This window comes from Carassius gibelio, chromosome B3, assembly GCF_023724105.1.
Source record: "Carassius gibelio isolate Cgi1373 ecotype wild population from Czech Republic chromosome B3, carGib1.2-hapl.c, whole genome shotgun sequence".
Classification (NCBI taxonomy): domain Eukaryota; kingdom Metazoa; phylum Chordata; class Actinopteri; order Cypriniformes; family Cyprinidae; genus Carassius; species Carassius gibelio.
In genome coordinates, this window is record NC_068398.1 from 35569581 (window position 1) to 35588054 (window position 18474).

Here is an 18474-nt window from a genome sequence, read left to right on the forward strand (position 1 = left end):
TCCAGCGGAGTGAATTTATTCCACTAAATGTAAACCGGCTGCGCACGCAGCTCTCATCTGAGCGCGTAGACCGACTTATCTTTTTGAATAGACATTTGAATGTTTCACCGGTCGTGGTAAATATAATATCTTTTTTTTATGTAATATAATTATTTTAGTTTTGAGTTTTAGCCATAGTTAAAATATCTAGGCTATTTGGTCTCTGTTTTATACCTTATAATAGTTGTTTGGTTAAACTTGGTGAACTTTTTTCTTTATCTTTTAAAAACTACATTTCACCGCTGGATCAAAATATGCTGCTAAAGTAAAAAAAAAAAAATGCCGTTGAATAAAGTAGCAAAAAAAGAAAAAGTATCTTTGTGTGTTAATTTTTAAATCACAGACAAATAATGAAATGGTCTTTTATAAAATAAAAATGCACTGGATATATTTGTAGCCTAATTACATTATATTCGTAAAGATGACGGAAATCTAAATTATTTGTTTGTCATAGTTTTTATCTTAAATATATTTTAAATCTTATTCAATTATTTAGCAATAATCAGTGATTTCCATGCTGTTAAATAATATTTAAATAATATTTAGCTTGATCAGAAAGTGCAAATTGAATACAAAAAAATTAATTAAATATTAAAATACATAAAAAAATTATGATAGTGACACTAATGTGAATTTATTGTACTTTCGTGTTTGTAAAGCACAATCCGATCGAGTTACACTTTTGGTCAAGTTCACATCTGCATCGGCAAATTTTTTTCAGATAAAAGTTGCAAGAGCTTGTCTACGTCTGATTAATTAACATGAACAATTATGCTGAAATCGCTGCATATCAGCGATTCGTTTCATGCTCATATAAGCAATGCCCGATAATGATATTGATCTTAAATGTTTAATTTTTAATGTTTAATGTTTAATATTATTATTGATATTTTATTACTGATGTTATAATAATGCAGCCAAGCTTTTTTTCCGTCATATTTGTGGGTATAGGCCTAATTAAATTATTATGGCTTTGAAAACGCGCAGGTGGTTTATGGAAAATAAAACTTAACTTAAAAATAAAACTTTATTACAATTAATAATGTAGATGAAAATATAGCACAAATCTGCCATACATTTATAATAAGAACTTTATAGGAATCTATAGGCTGTGTCCAAATTCAGGGTCTACATCCTACGGAGTACTCATTTGAAGGATGTTACGTCACAGCGCCGCGACGAAGGCCGTCCAAATTCGTAGGATCCTTCAAATGCGGCCCACAAATACGTCCTCCTTTTCCCCGAATTGGAAGGATGGGTGTGGTGGATCCTTTCCCATCCTACCTATCCCATTATTCTTTTCGGCAGGACGAAGCGAGCGGTAGAGGAGTCGGGGAGGAGTATTATTTTCGATGTTTCTAAGTTTTTTTAAAACTGCCTTTTCAAAAATATATATTTTCAGTGGTTGTCTAGTTAGTCATTTTGTTTTAGCGTTAAGCATTTTTTTTTTTTACATTTGTATGTTTATATGTAAAAAAAAAAAACCGTTTACTTTCGTAAACTAGCTTCTTCCTTACTGCCTGTGTGAATATCCTCTTACACACAGCTAATTTGTTGGTGATTGAAGCTGTTTTTAACGCTTCTAAAGACGAAAGAGCAGACAGAAGTGTTTATAAAGCTCCGGGGAGAGAACGATGAGCTCTTCACCCGCGTCCGCACCCGCTGTCACGGTTGCTAGGCAACAGGATATGAGCAACGGTTAAGAGAGGGAACTGAAAGAAGGGTAGGCTGTCCAAATTCACAAACACCGACTTCCGTTTTTTGCGGTCGTCGGAGGACCCCTCCTCCTTCAACCGGGTAGGAAGGATCCTAAGGAGGATGCAGACCCTGAATTTGGACACAGCCATAGTAAAAAAAATGTCCTTGCCCATCTTTCAGCGCTCATGAAAACGCATCAGCGGGAGCTTGCGCTCTCTCTCTCTCTCTCTCTCTCTCTCTCTCTCTCTCTCTCTCTCTCTCTCTCTGTCTATCGCATAACTTAGCATCCTATTGTGCTGATACAAGTTGTAATGTTACGTCTGATATGAATCTCAGTTAACTGATTTATCATAGGCTGTGTCATAGAATTAGCTTCCGTTTATTGGTATAGGCTACACTTCACCTCAGGCAGATATTTCTTGCTGCTTTATTGCTTCATCATAATCATTATCTAACCTGTCCTAATCATGTGTTCATGTTTTCATAGACAGATTTTCATGTCAGATTTTTATTTTTTTATTTTTTCATTTTCATAACAATCTTCAGATTTTTTCATTAAACCCCCGATTAATCGTTTTTGAAACCTATCGATGATCGAAATGAGAAATTTCCCAAAATGCCCATTCCTACTCACACCATCGGTGCTTGGGCTCTAATAATAGTAAGAATAATCCTTAGGGGAACAAGAGGGCCAATGGGCTTGAGCCCTAATAAGAATAATCCCCTTCGGGCTTGAGCCCTAAAAATAAATGGAGCAGATACAAGAGGGTCCTCGCATCATTGGTGGTCGGGGCCTACTAAACGGAGCAGATACAAGAGGGTCCACCATCGGTGCTTGGGCCCTAAATATACTTCGATAATTCAAGCACGTCATTTTGCAAATGTCACATTACATGATTTTACAGATTTGCACAGGAAATTGGGCTTTTATGGAGGAACGAAAGTGCAGTGCTGCAAAAGTGGGGGGAATGGGGCACAATAATCGTTTTATCTCGATCATTGGATTTTCATAATCATTGGAGGCCAAAATCGAAACTGAATAATTTTTTTTCAATTAATTGCACAGTCCTAATATGAAGTTTGCACAAAACTAAATAATGATCTGAGATTTTATCACTTGTCTGCATAATTTCAAAATCATCAACATCAATTCCATGTGACGGTATTAAATCTAGAGTATGATTTCAACAATGAGTAGGTCCCGAGACATGTTGTCTAACCCCAATAGAGTTCAGAATGTCTATAAATGCTGATCACAATGCATCTTTTTCATTATCACCATGGATATTAAAATCACCAACTATTAAAACTTTATCTACAGTCAGAACTAACTCGGATGTAAAATCACCAAACTCTTTAATAAAGTCTGTATGGTGCCCTGGTGGCCTGTATACAGAAGCCAGTACAAACATAATGGGATTTATCATTAACATTTGTTTCTCTGGAAAAATGTAAAGCACCATTACTTCAAAAGGGTTATACTTGAAGCCTGCCCTCTGAGAAATCCTAAAAACTTTTTTATAAATTGAAGCAACACTTCCCCTTTGCCTTTCAGACACAGCTCATGTTTATAACTGTAATCTTGGGGGGTGGACTCATTTAAAAATAATGTAATTATCAGGTTTTAGCCAGGTTTCTCTCAAACAGAGCACATCTAGATTATGATCAGTGATCATATTTAATGTCTGTTTAATAGCAATAGCACCCATTAGATCCTTTGTGTAAAGGTCTTTTAATTTTTGATGAGTAGACTGTAGCCCGAGACTATCCTACGATTTGAAATTAACTCACTGTAAAAAAATTTTTTTTAAGATGTTACAATGTTATATCATAATGTTGTTGTTGTTTTACTTTTATCTCATTTTACAATTACATTAACTTTGCAATTCATCCCTTTGTGCCACCTGGCGGTAGTTTCGTGAATGGTTTTAACACGCGACTGACTTGCAGTTAACGCCGCAGCCCTGTACACATAGCGGTATTACCCATTCTGGCTGTCTACCTACTGTATATATGTATATAAATGTATATATGTATATAAAATATATACATATATTAATTTTACTAGGGTTGTGATGGTGGTAAAGTGGTTTAAATCTGCCAACGTCGCATCCCTAGTAAAAAGTATATATTTTTTTATACAGCTCAAAAACCCTTGAGTCAAATTGATCCAAAACAATGATTCTTAAAAAAATTTCACCCAGTTTACCTATTAAATTAGTAAAAGTCAATGAATCTGAAGCAAAAAAAGTAAATTGTGTATTTACAGACATTCTCAGCTTTTAGCTCATAAGCACAAATGCTATTTTGGGGATTTCCGTTTTTCCATTTTCCTACCTAATTTTGAATGCTTCCCTATACACATGCAAAAGTGTAAGCTCAAAAAATTTGGTATCATTTTAAAGGAAACCCTTTGAAATTACACAAAACACTGTTGAAAGTGATAAAAATGACAATATATGCTGTCTGTGTTATAATAAATAGGGAAAAAAAATAAGGCGCTTTTTTATTTTATTTGTGTAAACTGAAGTTTGAAATGGTATAGCTCAGGCATTGAAGGGCCTAGCAACTTCAGACAAAATTCATGTTTTTCTAGCACATGTTAGCTTATAGAGGAAAATTCTTTCTATCCTAATCTATGCAAAAGTTATTCTATTCCAACTGAAGGAAGGAATAATACCATTTTTGTATAAAATTTTAGTCTAAATAAGTATGAAGTCATCTTTTGCACACTTGCAGTATGGAATAATGTGATATCTGTATATTATTTTACAGAAAACACTCAGAAGTTACATAAAAAGCTGCTGTTTGTGACAAATAGTATTATTTATGTTGTTTCACATATGAAGAACCATCTCAATACAATGTGCTTTTTTTGTGTGTGTATTTTCTGAACAGTCTTTGAAAGAGAATAAGTCAAATTGCACAATAGCAACATGCATACAATTATAAAAAATATCTGGTCTATCACAATCTAAAATAGAATCCACAATCTCCAGCTTCATATCATTTCATTTATGTCTATTCTGTATTGTGTAATGATTGAATGAGTTATTCTTACCTGTCTCAATCATCTGTAATATGATCCAGGGTCCTCTCTGTTTGCTTTGACTCATTTTCAGCGCTAAAACCGCTCCGCGAAGCTTTAACAATGACTTTCGGAGCGTCAACAAACAAATTTATGCTCATCCACCCAGAACTGTAATAATTCATGTGTATTTACTGTAATTTCACTGAGATGCGTGATCTACTGTACTTTTCCTTTCAATAAACAGGTAAGCTATTGTTACTGGAGCTCTCACGCTTCAGAATCATATATAAGTGTCTAACGGGCGTTTCGCCTCACCAGATGCGCGTCCTGACCTCTCCACGGTGACGGTGGTCATCCATAACTTGAAGCATGATTATTAATCATTGATAATCCACTCCTGTTTGATAACAGGCGTCTGTTTGTAGTTTCTGTTTACAAGCAGCCGAGAACACACAATCCCATCGGCAAGCGTAACAGGAAATGGTCATCGGTGTCCACTCCCTGCCCCCGGACCCACACAATGGTGTCATTTTTTCGCACCTCTAAGTGGACGACAGGGGCTTTGACTGACAGCTATATCGACCAATAGGGCTTCACAAAAGAGATCTGAGAGATATAGCTGAAGAAAGCCGCTTAGTCTTGTCATATGAGTTGGAGAGCGCGTCTGCGCGTCTGTCTCACAGGCGCACTTGTACAAAACGCTTTATATCTCACCATTGGAAGCACGTAGAAACGTAAAAATGGTCTTGTTTGAAAGAAGAGATTCTAATCTAAAAGATTATATCGATTATATGTGTGGCTGACTGAAGCGGTGCTAAGATGGATAAATAATAATTTGCAATGAGGTGAGAAATTTTACATCGCGATTCTGTTGAAGATCATTCGATCTGTGATTGTCACACAATAAAATGATCTACATCATCAGATTCCTGAGAATGAGAGCTTTCTTGTGATATATGACTTGACTATTTTGTGAAAAATATTTTAAATACACATGCTTATGAAAAATTATTCGCAATCGTTAGACGGAAATTTATGGGGGGGGGGATATATTTCTTAGCTTAATTTGACTACTTTATGTATCATAAAACCCAAATTAATGGTATTCTTTGTAAAGAAAACACTCTAAGCCAGTGGTTTTCAACCTGTGGTCCGGTGGTATTGCAGGTGGGCCGCCAATTATTTTCTGTTCATTTCCAGTACATTCTAGGGCTGTGCGATTAAAAGAAAACGTCCTAAAATCACGATTCGACCGTGCGCATATGCCTAACTCCAGGTTCACACACTGTCTGTGATGCGCCTTTTTTCTGAGCCAATGTTGACGGATCAGAGCATTCTCACTGCGGTAAAAGGCTAGAAATAAAAACGTGCGAAAATAATTAATGTCTAACACATGAGCATAGAGTGAATTTGTTAGTGAACAGGATGCAGTTTAAGTGAGAGGAGACACGTTTTAAGTGTGCACACTCTCTCCTCGCAAAGCAGCGTGTATCTGAGCAAGCACAACCGGTTTTGTGACAGAGCAAAGGAAATCTGCTGCGAACAGAGAGATTCGCACTCGTGCATTATTTTAATGTGCTTTCGCGTTATATTTATGCGCTCTCACTGCTGACCGCATACACATAGCCTACTGTATACACACTGCAAACACCTGAGGCACCGCTACAATTAATGAGCTCTATGAACAATGCATGGCAAAAAAGAAAAAAAAAGTCTATACATTTTTTTACATCTTCACTATAGTGATCATTTTGACTTGTGTCTGTTCTAGAGATGTTACAACTTTTTGATAAAGCTTTGATTGGTTTTCTTTTGGAAATATGTTTCAAATTAATCCTGAATGCATTTATGACTGTAAAAGCACAATTGCAAAATTGATCAAAAAAATCGCGATAGTTTTTTTTTTTTTTGTCCATATCGCACAACCCTAGTTTATTCAATAAATATAGTTTAAAATCTAGCTTCTGAGTACTAAGTTATTAACCCAACAATAGCGGGGTCAGTTAATTTTTTTGAAGTGGGCCAAGCAAACATATGTGTTTGGTTGTGTGGGCCGCGAGTTGAAAGAGGTTGGGAACCACTGCTCTAAGCTTTCAAATGAACCCATTTATGGGCAGATACCATATAAGGAAGGCTATGCAAATTAAACATGAACATCTTGCATGCTATTTTCGGACCCTGTACTGGGTCTGCAGAGTTGAAGAGGTTTTAGCACTATACCAAAAATAAATCATTTTACCTTTATTTCAGAGTTCATTGAAGAAAAAGAGGAAAATGAAGAATCAAATCCTCAAGAGAAGCAGAACGCATGTGATCAGTGCGATAAAATGTTTTTATGGGCTTCACTTCTGAAGAAACACTTGAAAGTTCATGCAAAGAAGAAACCACATTTATGTCATTTGTGTGGTAAAAGTTTTTTGCATGTACAAAGTTTGAAAGAACATCTTCAGATAATACATACTGGTGTAAGAGAGTACGTGTGCTCTGAGTGTGAGAAGACTTTTAGTTCAGCAAGCAGTTTAAAACAGCACGAGAGGATTCACACTGGAGAGAAACCTTACAAGTGTTCACACTGTGACAAGAGATTCAGTAAATTATCAACTCAGAAAATACATGAGAGGATTCACACTGGAGAGAAACCTTACAAGTGTTCACACTGTGACAAGAGATTCAGTCAATCATCAACTCTGAAAGCACATGAGAGGAATCACACTGGAGAGAAACCTTACAAGTGTTCACACTGTGACAAGAGATTCAGTCAATCATCAACTCTGAAAGCACATGAGAGGAATCACACTGGAGAGAAACCTTACAAGTGTTCACACTGTGACAAGAGATTCAGTCGGTTATCAAGTCTCAATCCACATGAGAGGATCCACACTAGAGAGAAACCTTACAAGTGTTCACACTGTGACAAGAGATTCGGTGATTCATCAAGTCTAAAAAAACATGAGAGGATCCACACTGGAGAGAAACCTTATAAGTGTTCACGCTGTGACAAGAGATTTAGTGTGTTATCAAGTCTGAAAACACATGAGAGGATCCACACTGGAGAGAAACCTTACAAGTGTTTACAATGTGACAAGAGATTCAGTCAGTCAACAGAGCTGAGAATACATGAGAGGAATCACACTGGAGAGAAACCTTACAAGTGTTCACACTGTGACAAGAGATTCAGTCGGTTATCAAGTCTCAATCCACATGAGAGGATCCACACTAGAGAGAAACCTTACAAGTGTTCACAATGTGACAGGAGATTCAGTAAATCATCAAGTCTCGAAACACATGAGAGGATCCACACTGGAGAGAAACCTTACAAGTGTTCACACTGTGACAAGAGATTCTGTCGTTTATCAAATTTCAAAACACATGAGAGATTTCACACTGGATAGAAAGCACATCACCGCAATGTACGTGGGAAGCGTACATTGGCCCGTACACGCGGAGATGCATTTAGATGTTTATGTAAATATTTTGTTAGGTATATGTGTTTCGTCCAGACGGATCCAGCATTTTGGGAGAATGAATTCACTATTTCTTTGGGTCCCAGAGTGGATAAATCTGAAAATGACACCTTTGGGTCTTTGTGTTCTGCCAATCCATATATTTTGTGAAACGAAGTCATAGGGCTGTGATGGTGGCTGATTTTTACCACCGCGGTAGTCATGGACCAACAACCGCGGGTGGCGCGGTGTTGATTAAAAATAATAATAATAATATATATTTTATATATATATATTAATGAATGAATATATTAGTCGCAGAATGACTGAACAGGAGATGTTTCAGACACACGCTCCTCTTCACTTTATTATCAGGTGCAAGTAAAGCGAATCCGGAAACTGTCCTGTGCTCAAAGGCGCCATTGCGCGCTTCCTTTTGTGCGTATCCTTTCATATCAAACTGCGAAATAAACTATGTGCAAGCAGTGTCGTGGTCAGTTAATTCATGGAATTACCAAAAAAGGTGATTAAAGCTGACTTAAACTGTACATGCATATAATATATTTTATATATATTATATACAGGATATATTTATATACATGTATGCACATCTATGAAATCAGCCCAGCACTGTTTCACTCATCTAACACATTCTATTTAACTTGTCAGTTTGTGTTTATTTGAGAACTTCTGACAAAATACTCATTATAATCAGTGATGCTACACTGGATGCAGCACAACACGACATGATAAATCCCCGCCCGGTCTGTGAGGTACTGACACCGAGTCCAAATGTCCTGTATAGACACTAGACAGACTAAACCTGTCGCAATGCGGTTGTGTTGCGTCCGGTTTACTTTTCCACCACTAAGCAAGCTCAGTAACTCCTCATCTGCACGCGCTCTCTTTAAAATAGGAATCGTTGCCATATTTCTTGTTACCATTTTTATTTATCGCTGTCTTGTTTGTATTTGGCAAGTTTGGAGAAAGCCTCACTAAACCTGACCAGCCAGCGTTTGCGATCACGAGAACTTGTGCAAACATGGATCATAAATGCAGATGACTCAACACTAAATTAATTTGCTGAATGCAAACTATTTTCCTGAGCTCAAATCTGACAATCTAAAGGAAGCGCTGTGTTTGAGGTAATTTGTTAATTACCATAGACTTAGAATTTGCAACTATTAGTTATTACACGTATATACAAGATTGTGTATTATGCTTGCTATAGAGTGTGTGACGTCACATGCACTACCGCCGGTGGCAGTAGACAACCGCGATGGCAACCGACCACCGCGGTGACGCAGTTGTCACAGCAACCGTCACAGCCCTACAAAGTCATCACCCCACTTCTCTACTATTGTCAGACACCGCTACGTCATGTAACACCAACAACAATGGAGAACTACATGTCTGTGTTCATGCTGCAGAAGCTACTGAGCCTATTAGCTTGATTAAACTTACTAGTAGAGCTGCACGATATTGGAAAAAAAACACACATTGTCATTATTTGTTTTAACGATGTATATTGCAATATGGAAAAAAAAATAAACAGATGACTTGAACTGCTCTATTTGGTTGGGGTGATTTTGTAGGTGAATAAAGCAGCTAAGAAAATAGGCGAAATTACAAACAGATAAATATAATAGATAAATTATACGAATTAAACAAAAAAATGCTTTGTATTCTTCAGGTAAGACCAACTGTTACTGTCTGTTACAGTAAAGTCTAATACATAACTGCTGCGTTACATTGCTGACAGAATGCAGTGTTTATAATCTAGAGATTGTAAAGAGGATGTAGCTCACGCACTGTCACGTCAAGTGCCAGTGGATTACTGACTTGCTCCCACGAGACCCGATGCAACAGAGAGCGGCGCGGGACAAGACTTATAAATATCTAAACATAAAAAATCTAAAACAAATAAATTATTTATCTATTGCACCAAAGCAAAATAAACTATGAAACATAAACGATTAACAGGTGCAAGCATATGCAGAGCTTCTATTTAGGCTTTAACAGGGATTGGTTTGTTGCATGATGAGACTGATGCGAGATACTGATCCAAAAGCACAAGTTTTGTTAATAAGTTTAATTTCTTCCTGTAATATAGGCTAAGCGAGTTTTTCATTATTGTTGCTGTTTCCATTTAAAATAAATAAAACATTGAACAACAAACTAAGCATTTGTTTTAAAAGGGGGAAAATACCTTATTTATTTTGGTTACAATATCCATCTTATTAGTTTTTGTTAATAAAATTCAAATGTTTAAATGCCAATGTGAATTTGTACCATTGTACTTTTTATGGCTTGTGTTTTAATTAATAGACTAATAATGGACCACATACTACTATAGTTTTAAAGAAATGGGAAACCCAAATACTTTTTTTGTGTGTTACAATGCAAATAAAACATTTTCCTTATATTATTAATAAAAGTTCAAAGTTTAATAAAAGATAATTTGTTATCGTACTGTTTAAGCATGTTTTGTTATTAAATATAATGGGCTAATAATGAGCCACAAACTAAGGTTTCATTTGAAGTAAGAGGAAAATGTAGATTCATTATGCATATTTTTATTAGATTAGACTAGATTCAACTTTATTGTCATTGCACGTGGGTACAAGGCAATGAAGTACAGTAGTACAGGGGAAAAGTGATACATCATAACAGAAAAGAGAGGAGAATAAAAACAATACCCACACTATGCTCCTTTGGGAGCAGTGTGAGAACAGGTAAAACACCGCAGCACAAAAGCACATAATCAATACACCTTAAACACACAATTTTACAACTGTAGACGGAAATTGGGGGGTCGAAGTAATCCAGCACAGGCAATCAGCCATTTGCCATTACAGCGCTGGTCACAGACCCGCTTCTCAGACTGGCGGTACAAAGCGGCGAAAGCGAGGGATGGGGGGTGGGGGGAGAATGCATATCTGTATGTACGTGTGTGTGTGTGTATTGGGGTTTGCGCCGACAATTCGATTAGTCCACTAGTTGACTTCAATAGTCTGTCATAACGCTTTAAACTTGACGTCGACTAGTCGCCGGTCCTATAGAGGGCGCAACAGGATAAATCTTCTAAGGACTTCCACATTTATGCTCCATTTCCAAACAGTTAAAATAACAAATACATACAAACTATGAAAGCACTCCACATGCACGTTTGATTATATTACTGGACACTGGAAATTGAACGGGAGAACGCACATTCTAAACCGCTTATCATAAAGGTAAGTTGATTGCTGTTCTAATCGAATATGCTCACACATAGGCTACAGACAGTAGCTCATAAGTCATGCACAGATCGCTCGCGCACAGAATCATTCAGTGTGGAAATGTACTGTAAACACTGTTCTATGATTGCTCAATAAAATAGCTTAGACACTGAAAAGTTCTGAATTTATGTCTCAACTAAATCCCACAACTTCACTAGTAGAGAGACGCTGCCAGGTAGAATGAATTCACACACACAATTGCTCTTACTAATGCATTCATATGAATGTAATCTTTACTGTGCTACTTTATCTGTATCGGATTTAGAACGAATAGAAATCTGTGAGAAATATAACCACTCAAAAGACAAATGAACTGATAAAAATGAGCTGTTATAAGAGAAATAACCATGTATGCAGCACTGTGTCAAATACCATAGCTGTGTAAAGATAATTTTTACAGCTCCAAGCTTATCTCATCAGCGACTAGTCGACTTCGACTTGACTTTCATCACCTAAAAGTTGATTTAAAAAAAAATCACTAGTCGTTAACAACCCCTAGTGTAAAATCACCTTTATTTATATAGCGCTTTAAACAAAATACATTGTGTCAAAGCAACTGAACAACATTCAGTGTTGTACTGTTATGTACTGTTGTACTGTTACTTCCTTGTACTGTTGCTTCCTCTACAGTCAAAAATCTGGGTGTTATATTAGGCAGCAACTTGTCTTTTGAAAATCATATTTCCCATGTTATAAAAACAGCATTCTTACATCTTAGAAACATTCCCAAGCTACGAAACATGTTATCTGTTTCTGATGCAGAAAAGCTAGTTCACGCATTTATGACCTCTAGACTGGACTATTGTAACGCACTTCTAGGTGGTAGTCCTGCTTCTTCAATAAACAAGCTACAGGTAGTCTAAAATGCAGCAGCTAGAGTCCTTACCAGGTCAAGAAAATATGATCATATTACCCCAATTTTACAGTCTCTGCATTGGCTACCTATTAAGTTCCGTATCAGTTACAAATTATCATTACTTACCTATAAGGCCCTAAATGGTTTAGCTCCTGCGTTACCACGTTACAATCCATCACGCTCCCTAAGGTCACAAAACGCCAGACTTTTGGTAGTTCCCAGGATAGCAAAGTCCACTAAAGGAGGTAGAGCTTTTTCACATTTGGCTCCCAAACTCTGGAACAGCCTTCCTGATAATGTTCGGGGTTCAGACACACTCTCTCTGTTTAAATCTAGATTAAAAACGCATCTCTTTCGCCAAGCATTTGAATAATGTATCTTAAATTGTGAGTGTAGCTGCATCTGATCAAATGCACATTTTATTCTTTAGCTTGGGTTAAACTAATTAATTTTACTTTGTTGGATCAGCAGCTATGCTAATGATGTCTCTATTTGTTTCTATGTTTGCCACTACGATTTACACAAGCTCCAGTCTGGATCCAGAACACCTGAGAAGAGATGATGCTGACCCTCAGAGGACCCCAGATGATGCTATCCCTGAATCAACAAACAGAACCAACAAATATTGCTATAAGTGTGACTGCATCATATAATAATTATTAATAATATTGATAATGTTCATCGTCTGGCTGAATACATCTTGTATTAATTTTTTTAAAAATCCTGTCATACGTGCACAAACTGATGCTGTGTTCACACCAAATGCGAATAGAGCGTCAAATTCGCGCCTACCGCGTCTAGTTTGCTGCTTGAACATTTTAAATGCATTCGCGTGCTAGCGGTTGTCTGTTTGCAAGATGGCTGATGTTGATCGAGCACTCAGGTCTTTTCCACTTTTTCCTGCACTTGTCCTCTGAATAAACGCATTATCTTGTTAGCGAAAAAGTAGCTGTAGGGGGAAACTAGTTGCAAAAAAACAGCAGGAAGGCCGCGGGTCGATAAACGTGTTTGTGACTCAAAAGTTAAATGTGTATTACAACACACTCTTCCAAGCTAGGTCCTTTTTATTCCTGAAATATGAGCTTGTGTGTGATACTTGTGTCATAAAGCTCTGGTTGACTGCTCACTGACAACATCAGTCATTCCTCCATGTTGAATGAGTGACTCCTGGGCAGGCTCCTGATTGTTTAACGTGGCGTGAATTGATGCAAAAATTTTAATTTTTCAACTCGGGCGGCAGACATGAATTCGTGTCAAACACATAAATGCACAAAAGCACAATTCGCGAACTAGACACGCGAATGAGGCAAATTCGCGTCTTCCGCGCCGCGCCAAACGGTTCATTCGCGCCGCGAGACCTCAAGACGCACGTAAACGCGCCTTTGCATTGACTTAACATTGAAATCATTCATGCCAGATGCTCTATTCGCGTTTGGTGTGAACACAGCATGACAATCACCACTTATCAGCTATTACTAAATATTGTAGAAACATAATTTTCTGTAAAGTTGCTTTGTAATGATTTGTATTGTAAAAAGCGCTATACAAATAAACTTGAATTGATTGAACATTCATTAGGAAAACAGTGCGTCAGTAATGCAAAATGACAGTCATAGGCAGTACATCATAAAATTCAGTGATGTCAAGTTCTGTTTCATGTATTCCTGTATGGTGTCCTTGAATACCGAGGAAGGCTCCTTTAAATAAAATGTATTATTATTATTATTAACTAGAGCAATTTCATCAGGTTTCTCAGTGGGTGTATCACTGAGTGGAGAGAACCTGTTTGATGTTTTGATCGGAACAGAAGTGTTTTAACTCGCGACTATGTCGCCTCACTGTCACCCAGTTTCCCTGCTGCAGGGGCTCTGTTGCCGGAACCGAATAATGTACAAGACTCCCTGAGCTAGATGCATCCAAAGTCTTGAGCCCTAACATTCTTACTATCCTCGATTAAAGTTTGGATGCGTGCTAATTTTAAAATAATATCAGAAATATGGTGGGAATAAAGTTATATTTTATCACTGTAAACAACAGAGAGTTAGAGTAAGATAAAGATTCTAAAGAAAAAATAGATACACAGAGCTACTATTAGAAGCAGGAAGGCCAGCAGGAAGCAGAGAAAAAACACTGTCCAACAGCGACCGATGTGTTGCATGTGTTGAGCAACTCCTCTCCACTAGGTTTTGGTCCTAGCAGTGCTGTGGAGGAGTGTATGTAGGGGTTGTTAAAACAAACTATATGTTTCCTTAAAATGATAGTTATAATTAGTGTGGTATATAACATGGGATTGTTGGTCTGTGTCAGTCAGTTTGAGCCCTGGTTGCCTCTCTATCTGGTTTCAAAGGACCAATCGAAGGACTCGCTTGCTGCACCCTTGTCTGTTTTTGATCTGATAGGCAACAGGTGAGAGCTTGTCTACAGTCTCGTGGGGTCCTGTCCAGTGAGGTAGGAATTTCTGTGACAGGCGATGGGGAGCATTCTGCCTTGGCTGGGTGAAGCTGAAGTACCATGCACAGTTGTTTGGATTTGCCGGTTGGGATTGTCAACACACTAGGCATCCTTTTACATATTCTGTTAGTCTTGCTGCATGTCAGGCCAGTACGCCACTTGCTTGAACGTTTCGTAGGTGGTCTTGGCACCATGGTATCCAGCCCATGGTGCATCGTGGGGGAGTGTCAGCATCAGTCCCCTTTGGCCCTGAGGAACTATGAGCTTTGGCGCAGTTAGGGGCTCAGGCATATGTGAGAACGCCGCCTTTGAGATGCAGCATGTGCTTGATTTAGTGAAGTTGGCAGAGATCAGATGAATTGGTCAGAGGTGGAAAGGGGATAAGTTAGTGGATCGCAAATGGGAGTGGCACTGGTTGATAGCATTGGATCTGAAGCTTGGAGGGTGAGGAGATCATTAGTGGCAAATTGATGTGAGAGTTCATTGTGTGAGGAGGTGGGGGTTTGCATACCAGTGGCCTGCTGGTGGCAGGTTATAGCTGCTACTGATGAGGTGGGTGGGTTATAGTGCAGGAAAGTCAGGGACTCTTTGTGTAATGCTCCTGCAGAGGTGAAGTCTAATGTGGAAAGGATTGTTGAGCCTTTGATTTTGGGAATCTCTTGGTCCAACTGAGTCATAGGCCATCGCGAAAAGGGAATTTGTTGGTTCAACTTGCGATAGTCGATGGTGGGCCGCCATTTGCCATTGGGCTTTAGGACTAGCCATATTAGGTCAGAGTAGGTGCTGTTACAGGGCCGAATGACCCCCTTTTCAAGCATGGAGTCAATGATATCTTGAACCGATTCGTATGATGCTATCGGAATATTGTAATATTGTACTGCCGCACGAATGTTGGTGGTGCATTTGTATGTGTTGGGATGCGCACCATGTGGATATCTGTCAGGCTACAGGCTACGAATCCTTTGCAAAGGAGTTCTTGTATTGACACAGAACCTCTTTAAGTCCTTGGCAATCCATGTCACTGTGGAGGACATCCACCTCACTCAGGATTTGTTGGGCTTGTACATTGAAACCTGGTGTAAGGTTCCTCTGTTGAATCATTAGAGGTACTCTGGGCCTTGGCGGTCACCTGTGCAGGTGATTCTGTCACAGGCTGTGTTGAGACAGCATAGACAGTGAAGTGAGTGTCATCTGTTAGTTATGACTGAGAGACACTTTATTTGGACACTGGCTGAATAAAAGTGATGGCAATGAATTCACAGGGCTTTGTGAAAGTTACAGTGTCGTCGATTCATCTGACATTAGTTCGGCTGGTACAGGGCCAATGACAGGTACTGTTAGCTCAAAGTCATGGAATGCTTGGTTGATGAGCCATCCCAGATGACTGGCTTTGGGAATGTTGATGTCTTTGGCCGTACAGTTGTTGATCAACACATACACAGCATAAGATGACACTCCCATGAGAGGTGTGGCAGGTCTTAGGCAGGTCCTGGAAGGTTGGAAGAAACCTAGCTTACAGTTGAGAGTTTGGCCAGGTCGCATGCTGAGGCGGATGCTGAAACTCTTGCTTTAAGCAGTTATTGTAACTTCTTGCTCCATGATCATTGCGCATGCATTTGGAATTGTTTGACCAGATCGAAGGTTCTTGAAATTGACTACAGTGTCAGTTGTTGTGATGGAGGAGCCCATATGACGTCGTTCATGGATGAACCATGATGTCTGCTACTATGTAGATGTCATGAGGTAGGTTAGGGACAATGATGAAGTAGTGAATCGTGTCTATAGGTCTACAGTGCGGACAATCTTAGAAGTAGCCATGGTTGTTGAACACGGACTAAGAGGGAAGCGGTTGTGCTTTGAGGCGTGTGGTAGGCTCTGATGTCTCGGTCTCGGTTTCTTCTGAGTTTTCAGTCCACAGAACTAGTACTGCATCAGACACTGGTGTGTCTTGGACATTTATGGCAGTCATGATTCAAAGAGAACCTGAGTCTGAGTCAGACGCTTGCAATGAGCAGATGAAAGGATCTTGGTTCTTGATGCTCGGAGTTGAGCTTGCTTTTTGCTTTGACCTTGCATTGTCAGTCAGTGAATGGGGGGATGGGGGGTGGGCAGTGTCTGTGGCTTGACACTGCAACTCGTTGGGGTTAACTAACTGGAAGGGCAGAGGCTTGCGGACTTGAGCGCATATCTTCAGGTGATTGAAGTCTATTAAATGTTTCAAAGTGATTGAGCAGGTCTTTCCCAATTGGAAATGGATAGGTGTTGAGTGTTGAAACGTACACTGGGTGGATGAGATTCAATGGTCCCACATTTAGGTGAATATGGGCCACATGTTTTAGTTGTAGGCCTGTGTCGGAATATGCCTGGAGATTCAGTTCACACCTTTGAAGTTTGAGAGTGCTATTAGACTATTAGCTATTAGATGATGGAGAGGTAAAAATTTCTTGCTATACCCTTCTCAATGAGGTTGCCCAGGAGTTGAGGGACTGGAATTTGGGAAGAAATGGGTAGGATGTCAGGACTGATCTGGTGTTCTTCAGAGGAGTGGCAGATGACCAATACAGCACTTTCAGGGTCTAGAGATGTTCTTGTGACTCACGGTTTCCTTGGGCTGGTTGCTCCTCTTGAGTTCCCAAATGAGCATTGTCGTCCATGCGGTCCATCCCAACTGTTGTTCCTTGGTTTAGGTCATGTACCGGCGCGGGACTTGTGCGCCAAGTCTTGCAATTGTTGAGCACTTGTCCGTGGACATGCAAGGACGCCAAGATGGTGTTCCGCATACTCAAGATTGTTGGAGAGATCAGCATAGTCTGCCTTGACTTAATCACTTTCTTGTGTAGTAGCTACTAGTGTTTATTTTAGCCTGGTGATCTCCTCGGCACCTTGTTCCACTTCATTGGGCACTTCCCATTGTTCCTGAGCCTCCAGTTCTAGCTGTGTGACGCATCGTTGTGTGCGTGTTCACTCCTGCTGGAGATGGGCGGCATGCCTGTCACTCAGCTTGTGGGTGGTGATGAGTGTGTGGCTTAAGGAGCTGGTGATCTTGGCTAGTTCTTTTTGACTGTTGCTCTGACTTGTGTCTTGTCTCATGAGGCTTGTTATCATCCAGCTGGTCCTGTCTCTGATGCTTCAGTGTTTCAGTAGCCTTCGGTAGGAGGCTTTCTGTTGTGACACTTAACCAAGTCTCGAGGTCCTCCCAGTGGCCAACAGGCTTTTTTTCTGCGAGACATGTTTTGCCGCTTTCAGTGGGATCTTGAACCTAGACTGACACAGACCTTGAAGAGGACAAAACAAAACCAAAATAAGGCAAAACAGTGGTGTAAGTGTGCAGTGTCAAGTGTGGGTTGATATTGAGAGTGTAATGCTCAAATGAGTAGTTATCAGTGAAGTAGTTATCTGGTGGGTGTGTTTGTTAAGATTGATTTAGAAGGATGCTTCTAAACAGGGCATTGGAAATGAGAATTTCTGTAATTGGTATTAAAATTCCTCTGTGGCGGAAAAATAACAATAGCAATGACAGTATTGGTTTCAAAGCTGGTAGGATTCACAACCAAACATAAATCAGAGCATTTCTAGCTGCGTGTTCAATATTTGGCGGACGCTTATCGATTCTCTTGTTGACCTACTTTAGCCTTAATTAGGTAGGATCCCAGGGTGAAAAGGGAAGGTAGGGTG

General features: G+C 39.2%; 1 protein-coding gene across 3 annotated transcripts in view; it reads left to right on the forward strand.

Moving 5' to 3' along the window:
• LOC127953394 (zinc finger protein 501-like) overlaps positions 1 to 18474 on the forward strand; it is a 485311-nt gene that overhangs the window by 11208 nt on the left and 455629 nt on the right. Inside the window, exon 2 of one of the 3 annotated variants that reach the window (XR_008153159.1) lies at positions 7019 to 8249. The exons of 1 other annotated variant lie outside the window; for it this stretch is intronic. Coding sequence is in view for 1 of the 2 variants with exons in the window: in XM_052552630.1 (XP_052408590.1) it covers positions 7019 to 8160 (1142 nt within the window). In the remaining variant the exon portion in view is untranslated. Of the gene's footprint in view, positions 1 to 7018; positions 8295 to 18474 lie in introns of those variants that run through there. One more of the 3 variants, XM_052552630.1, reaches the window with a different exon arrangement.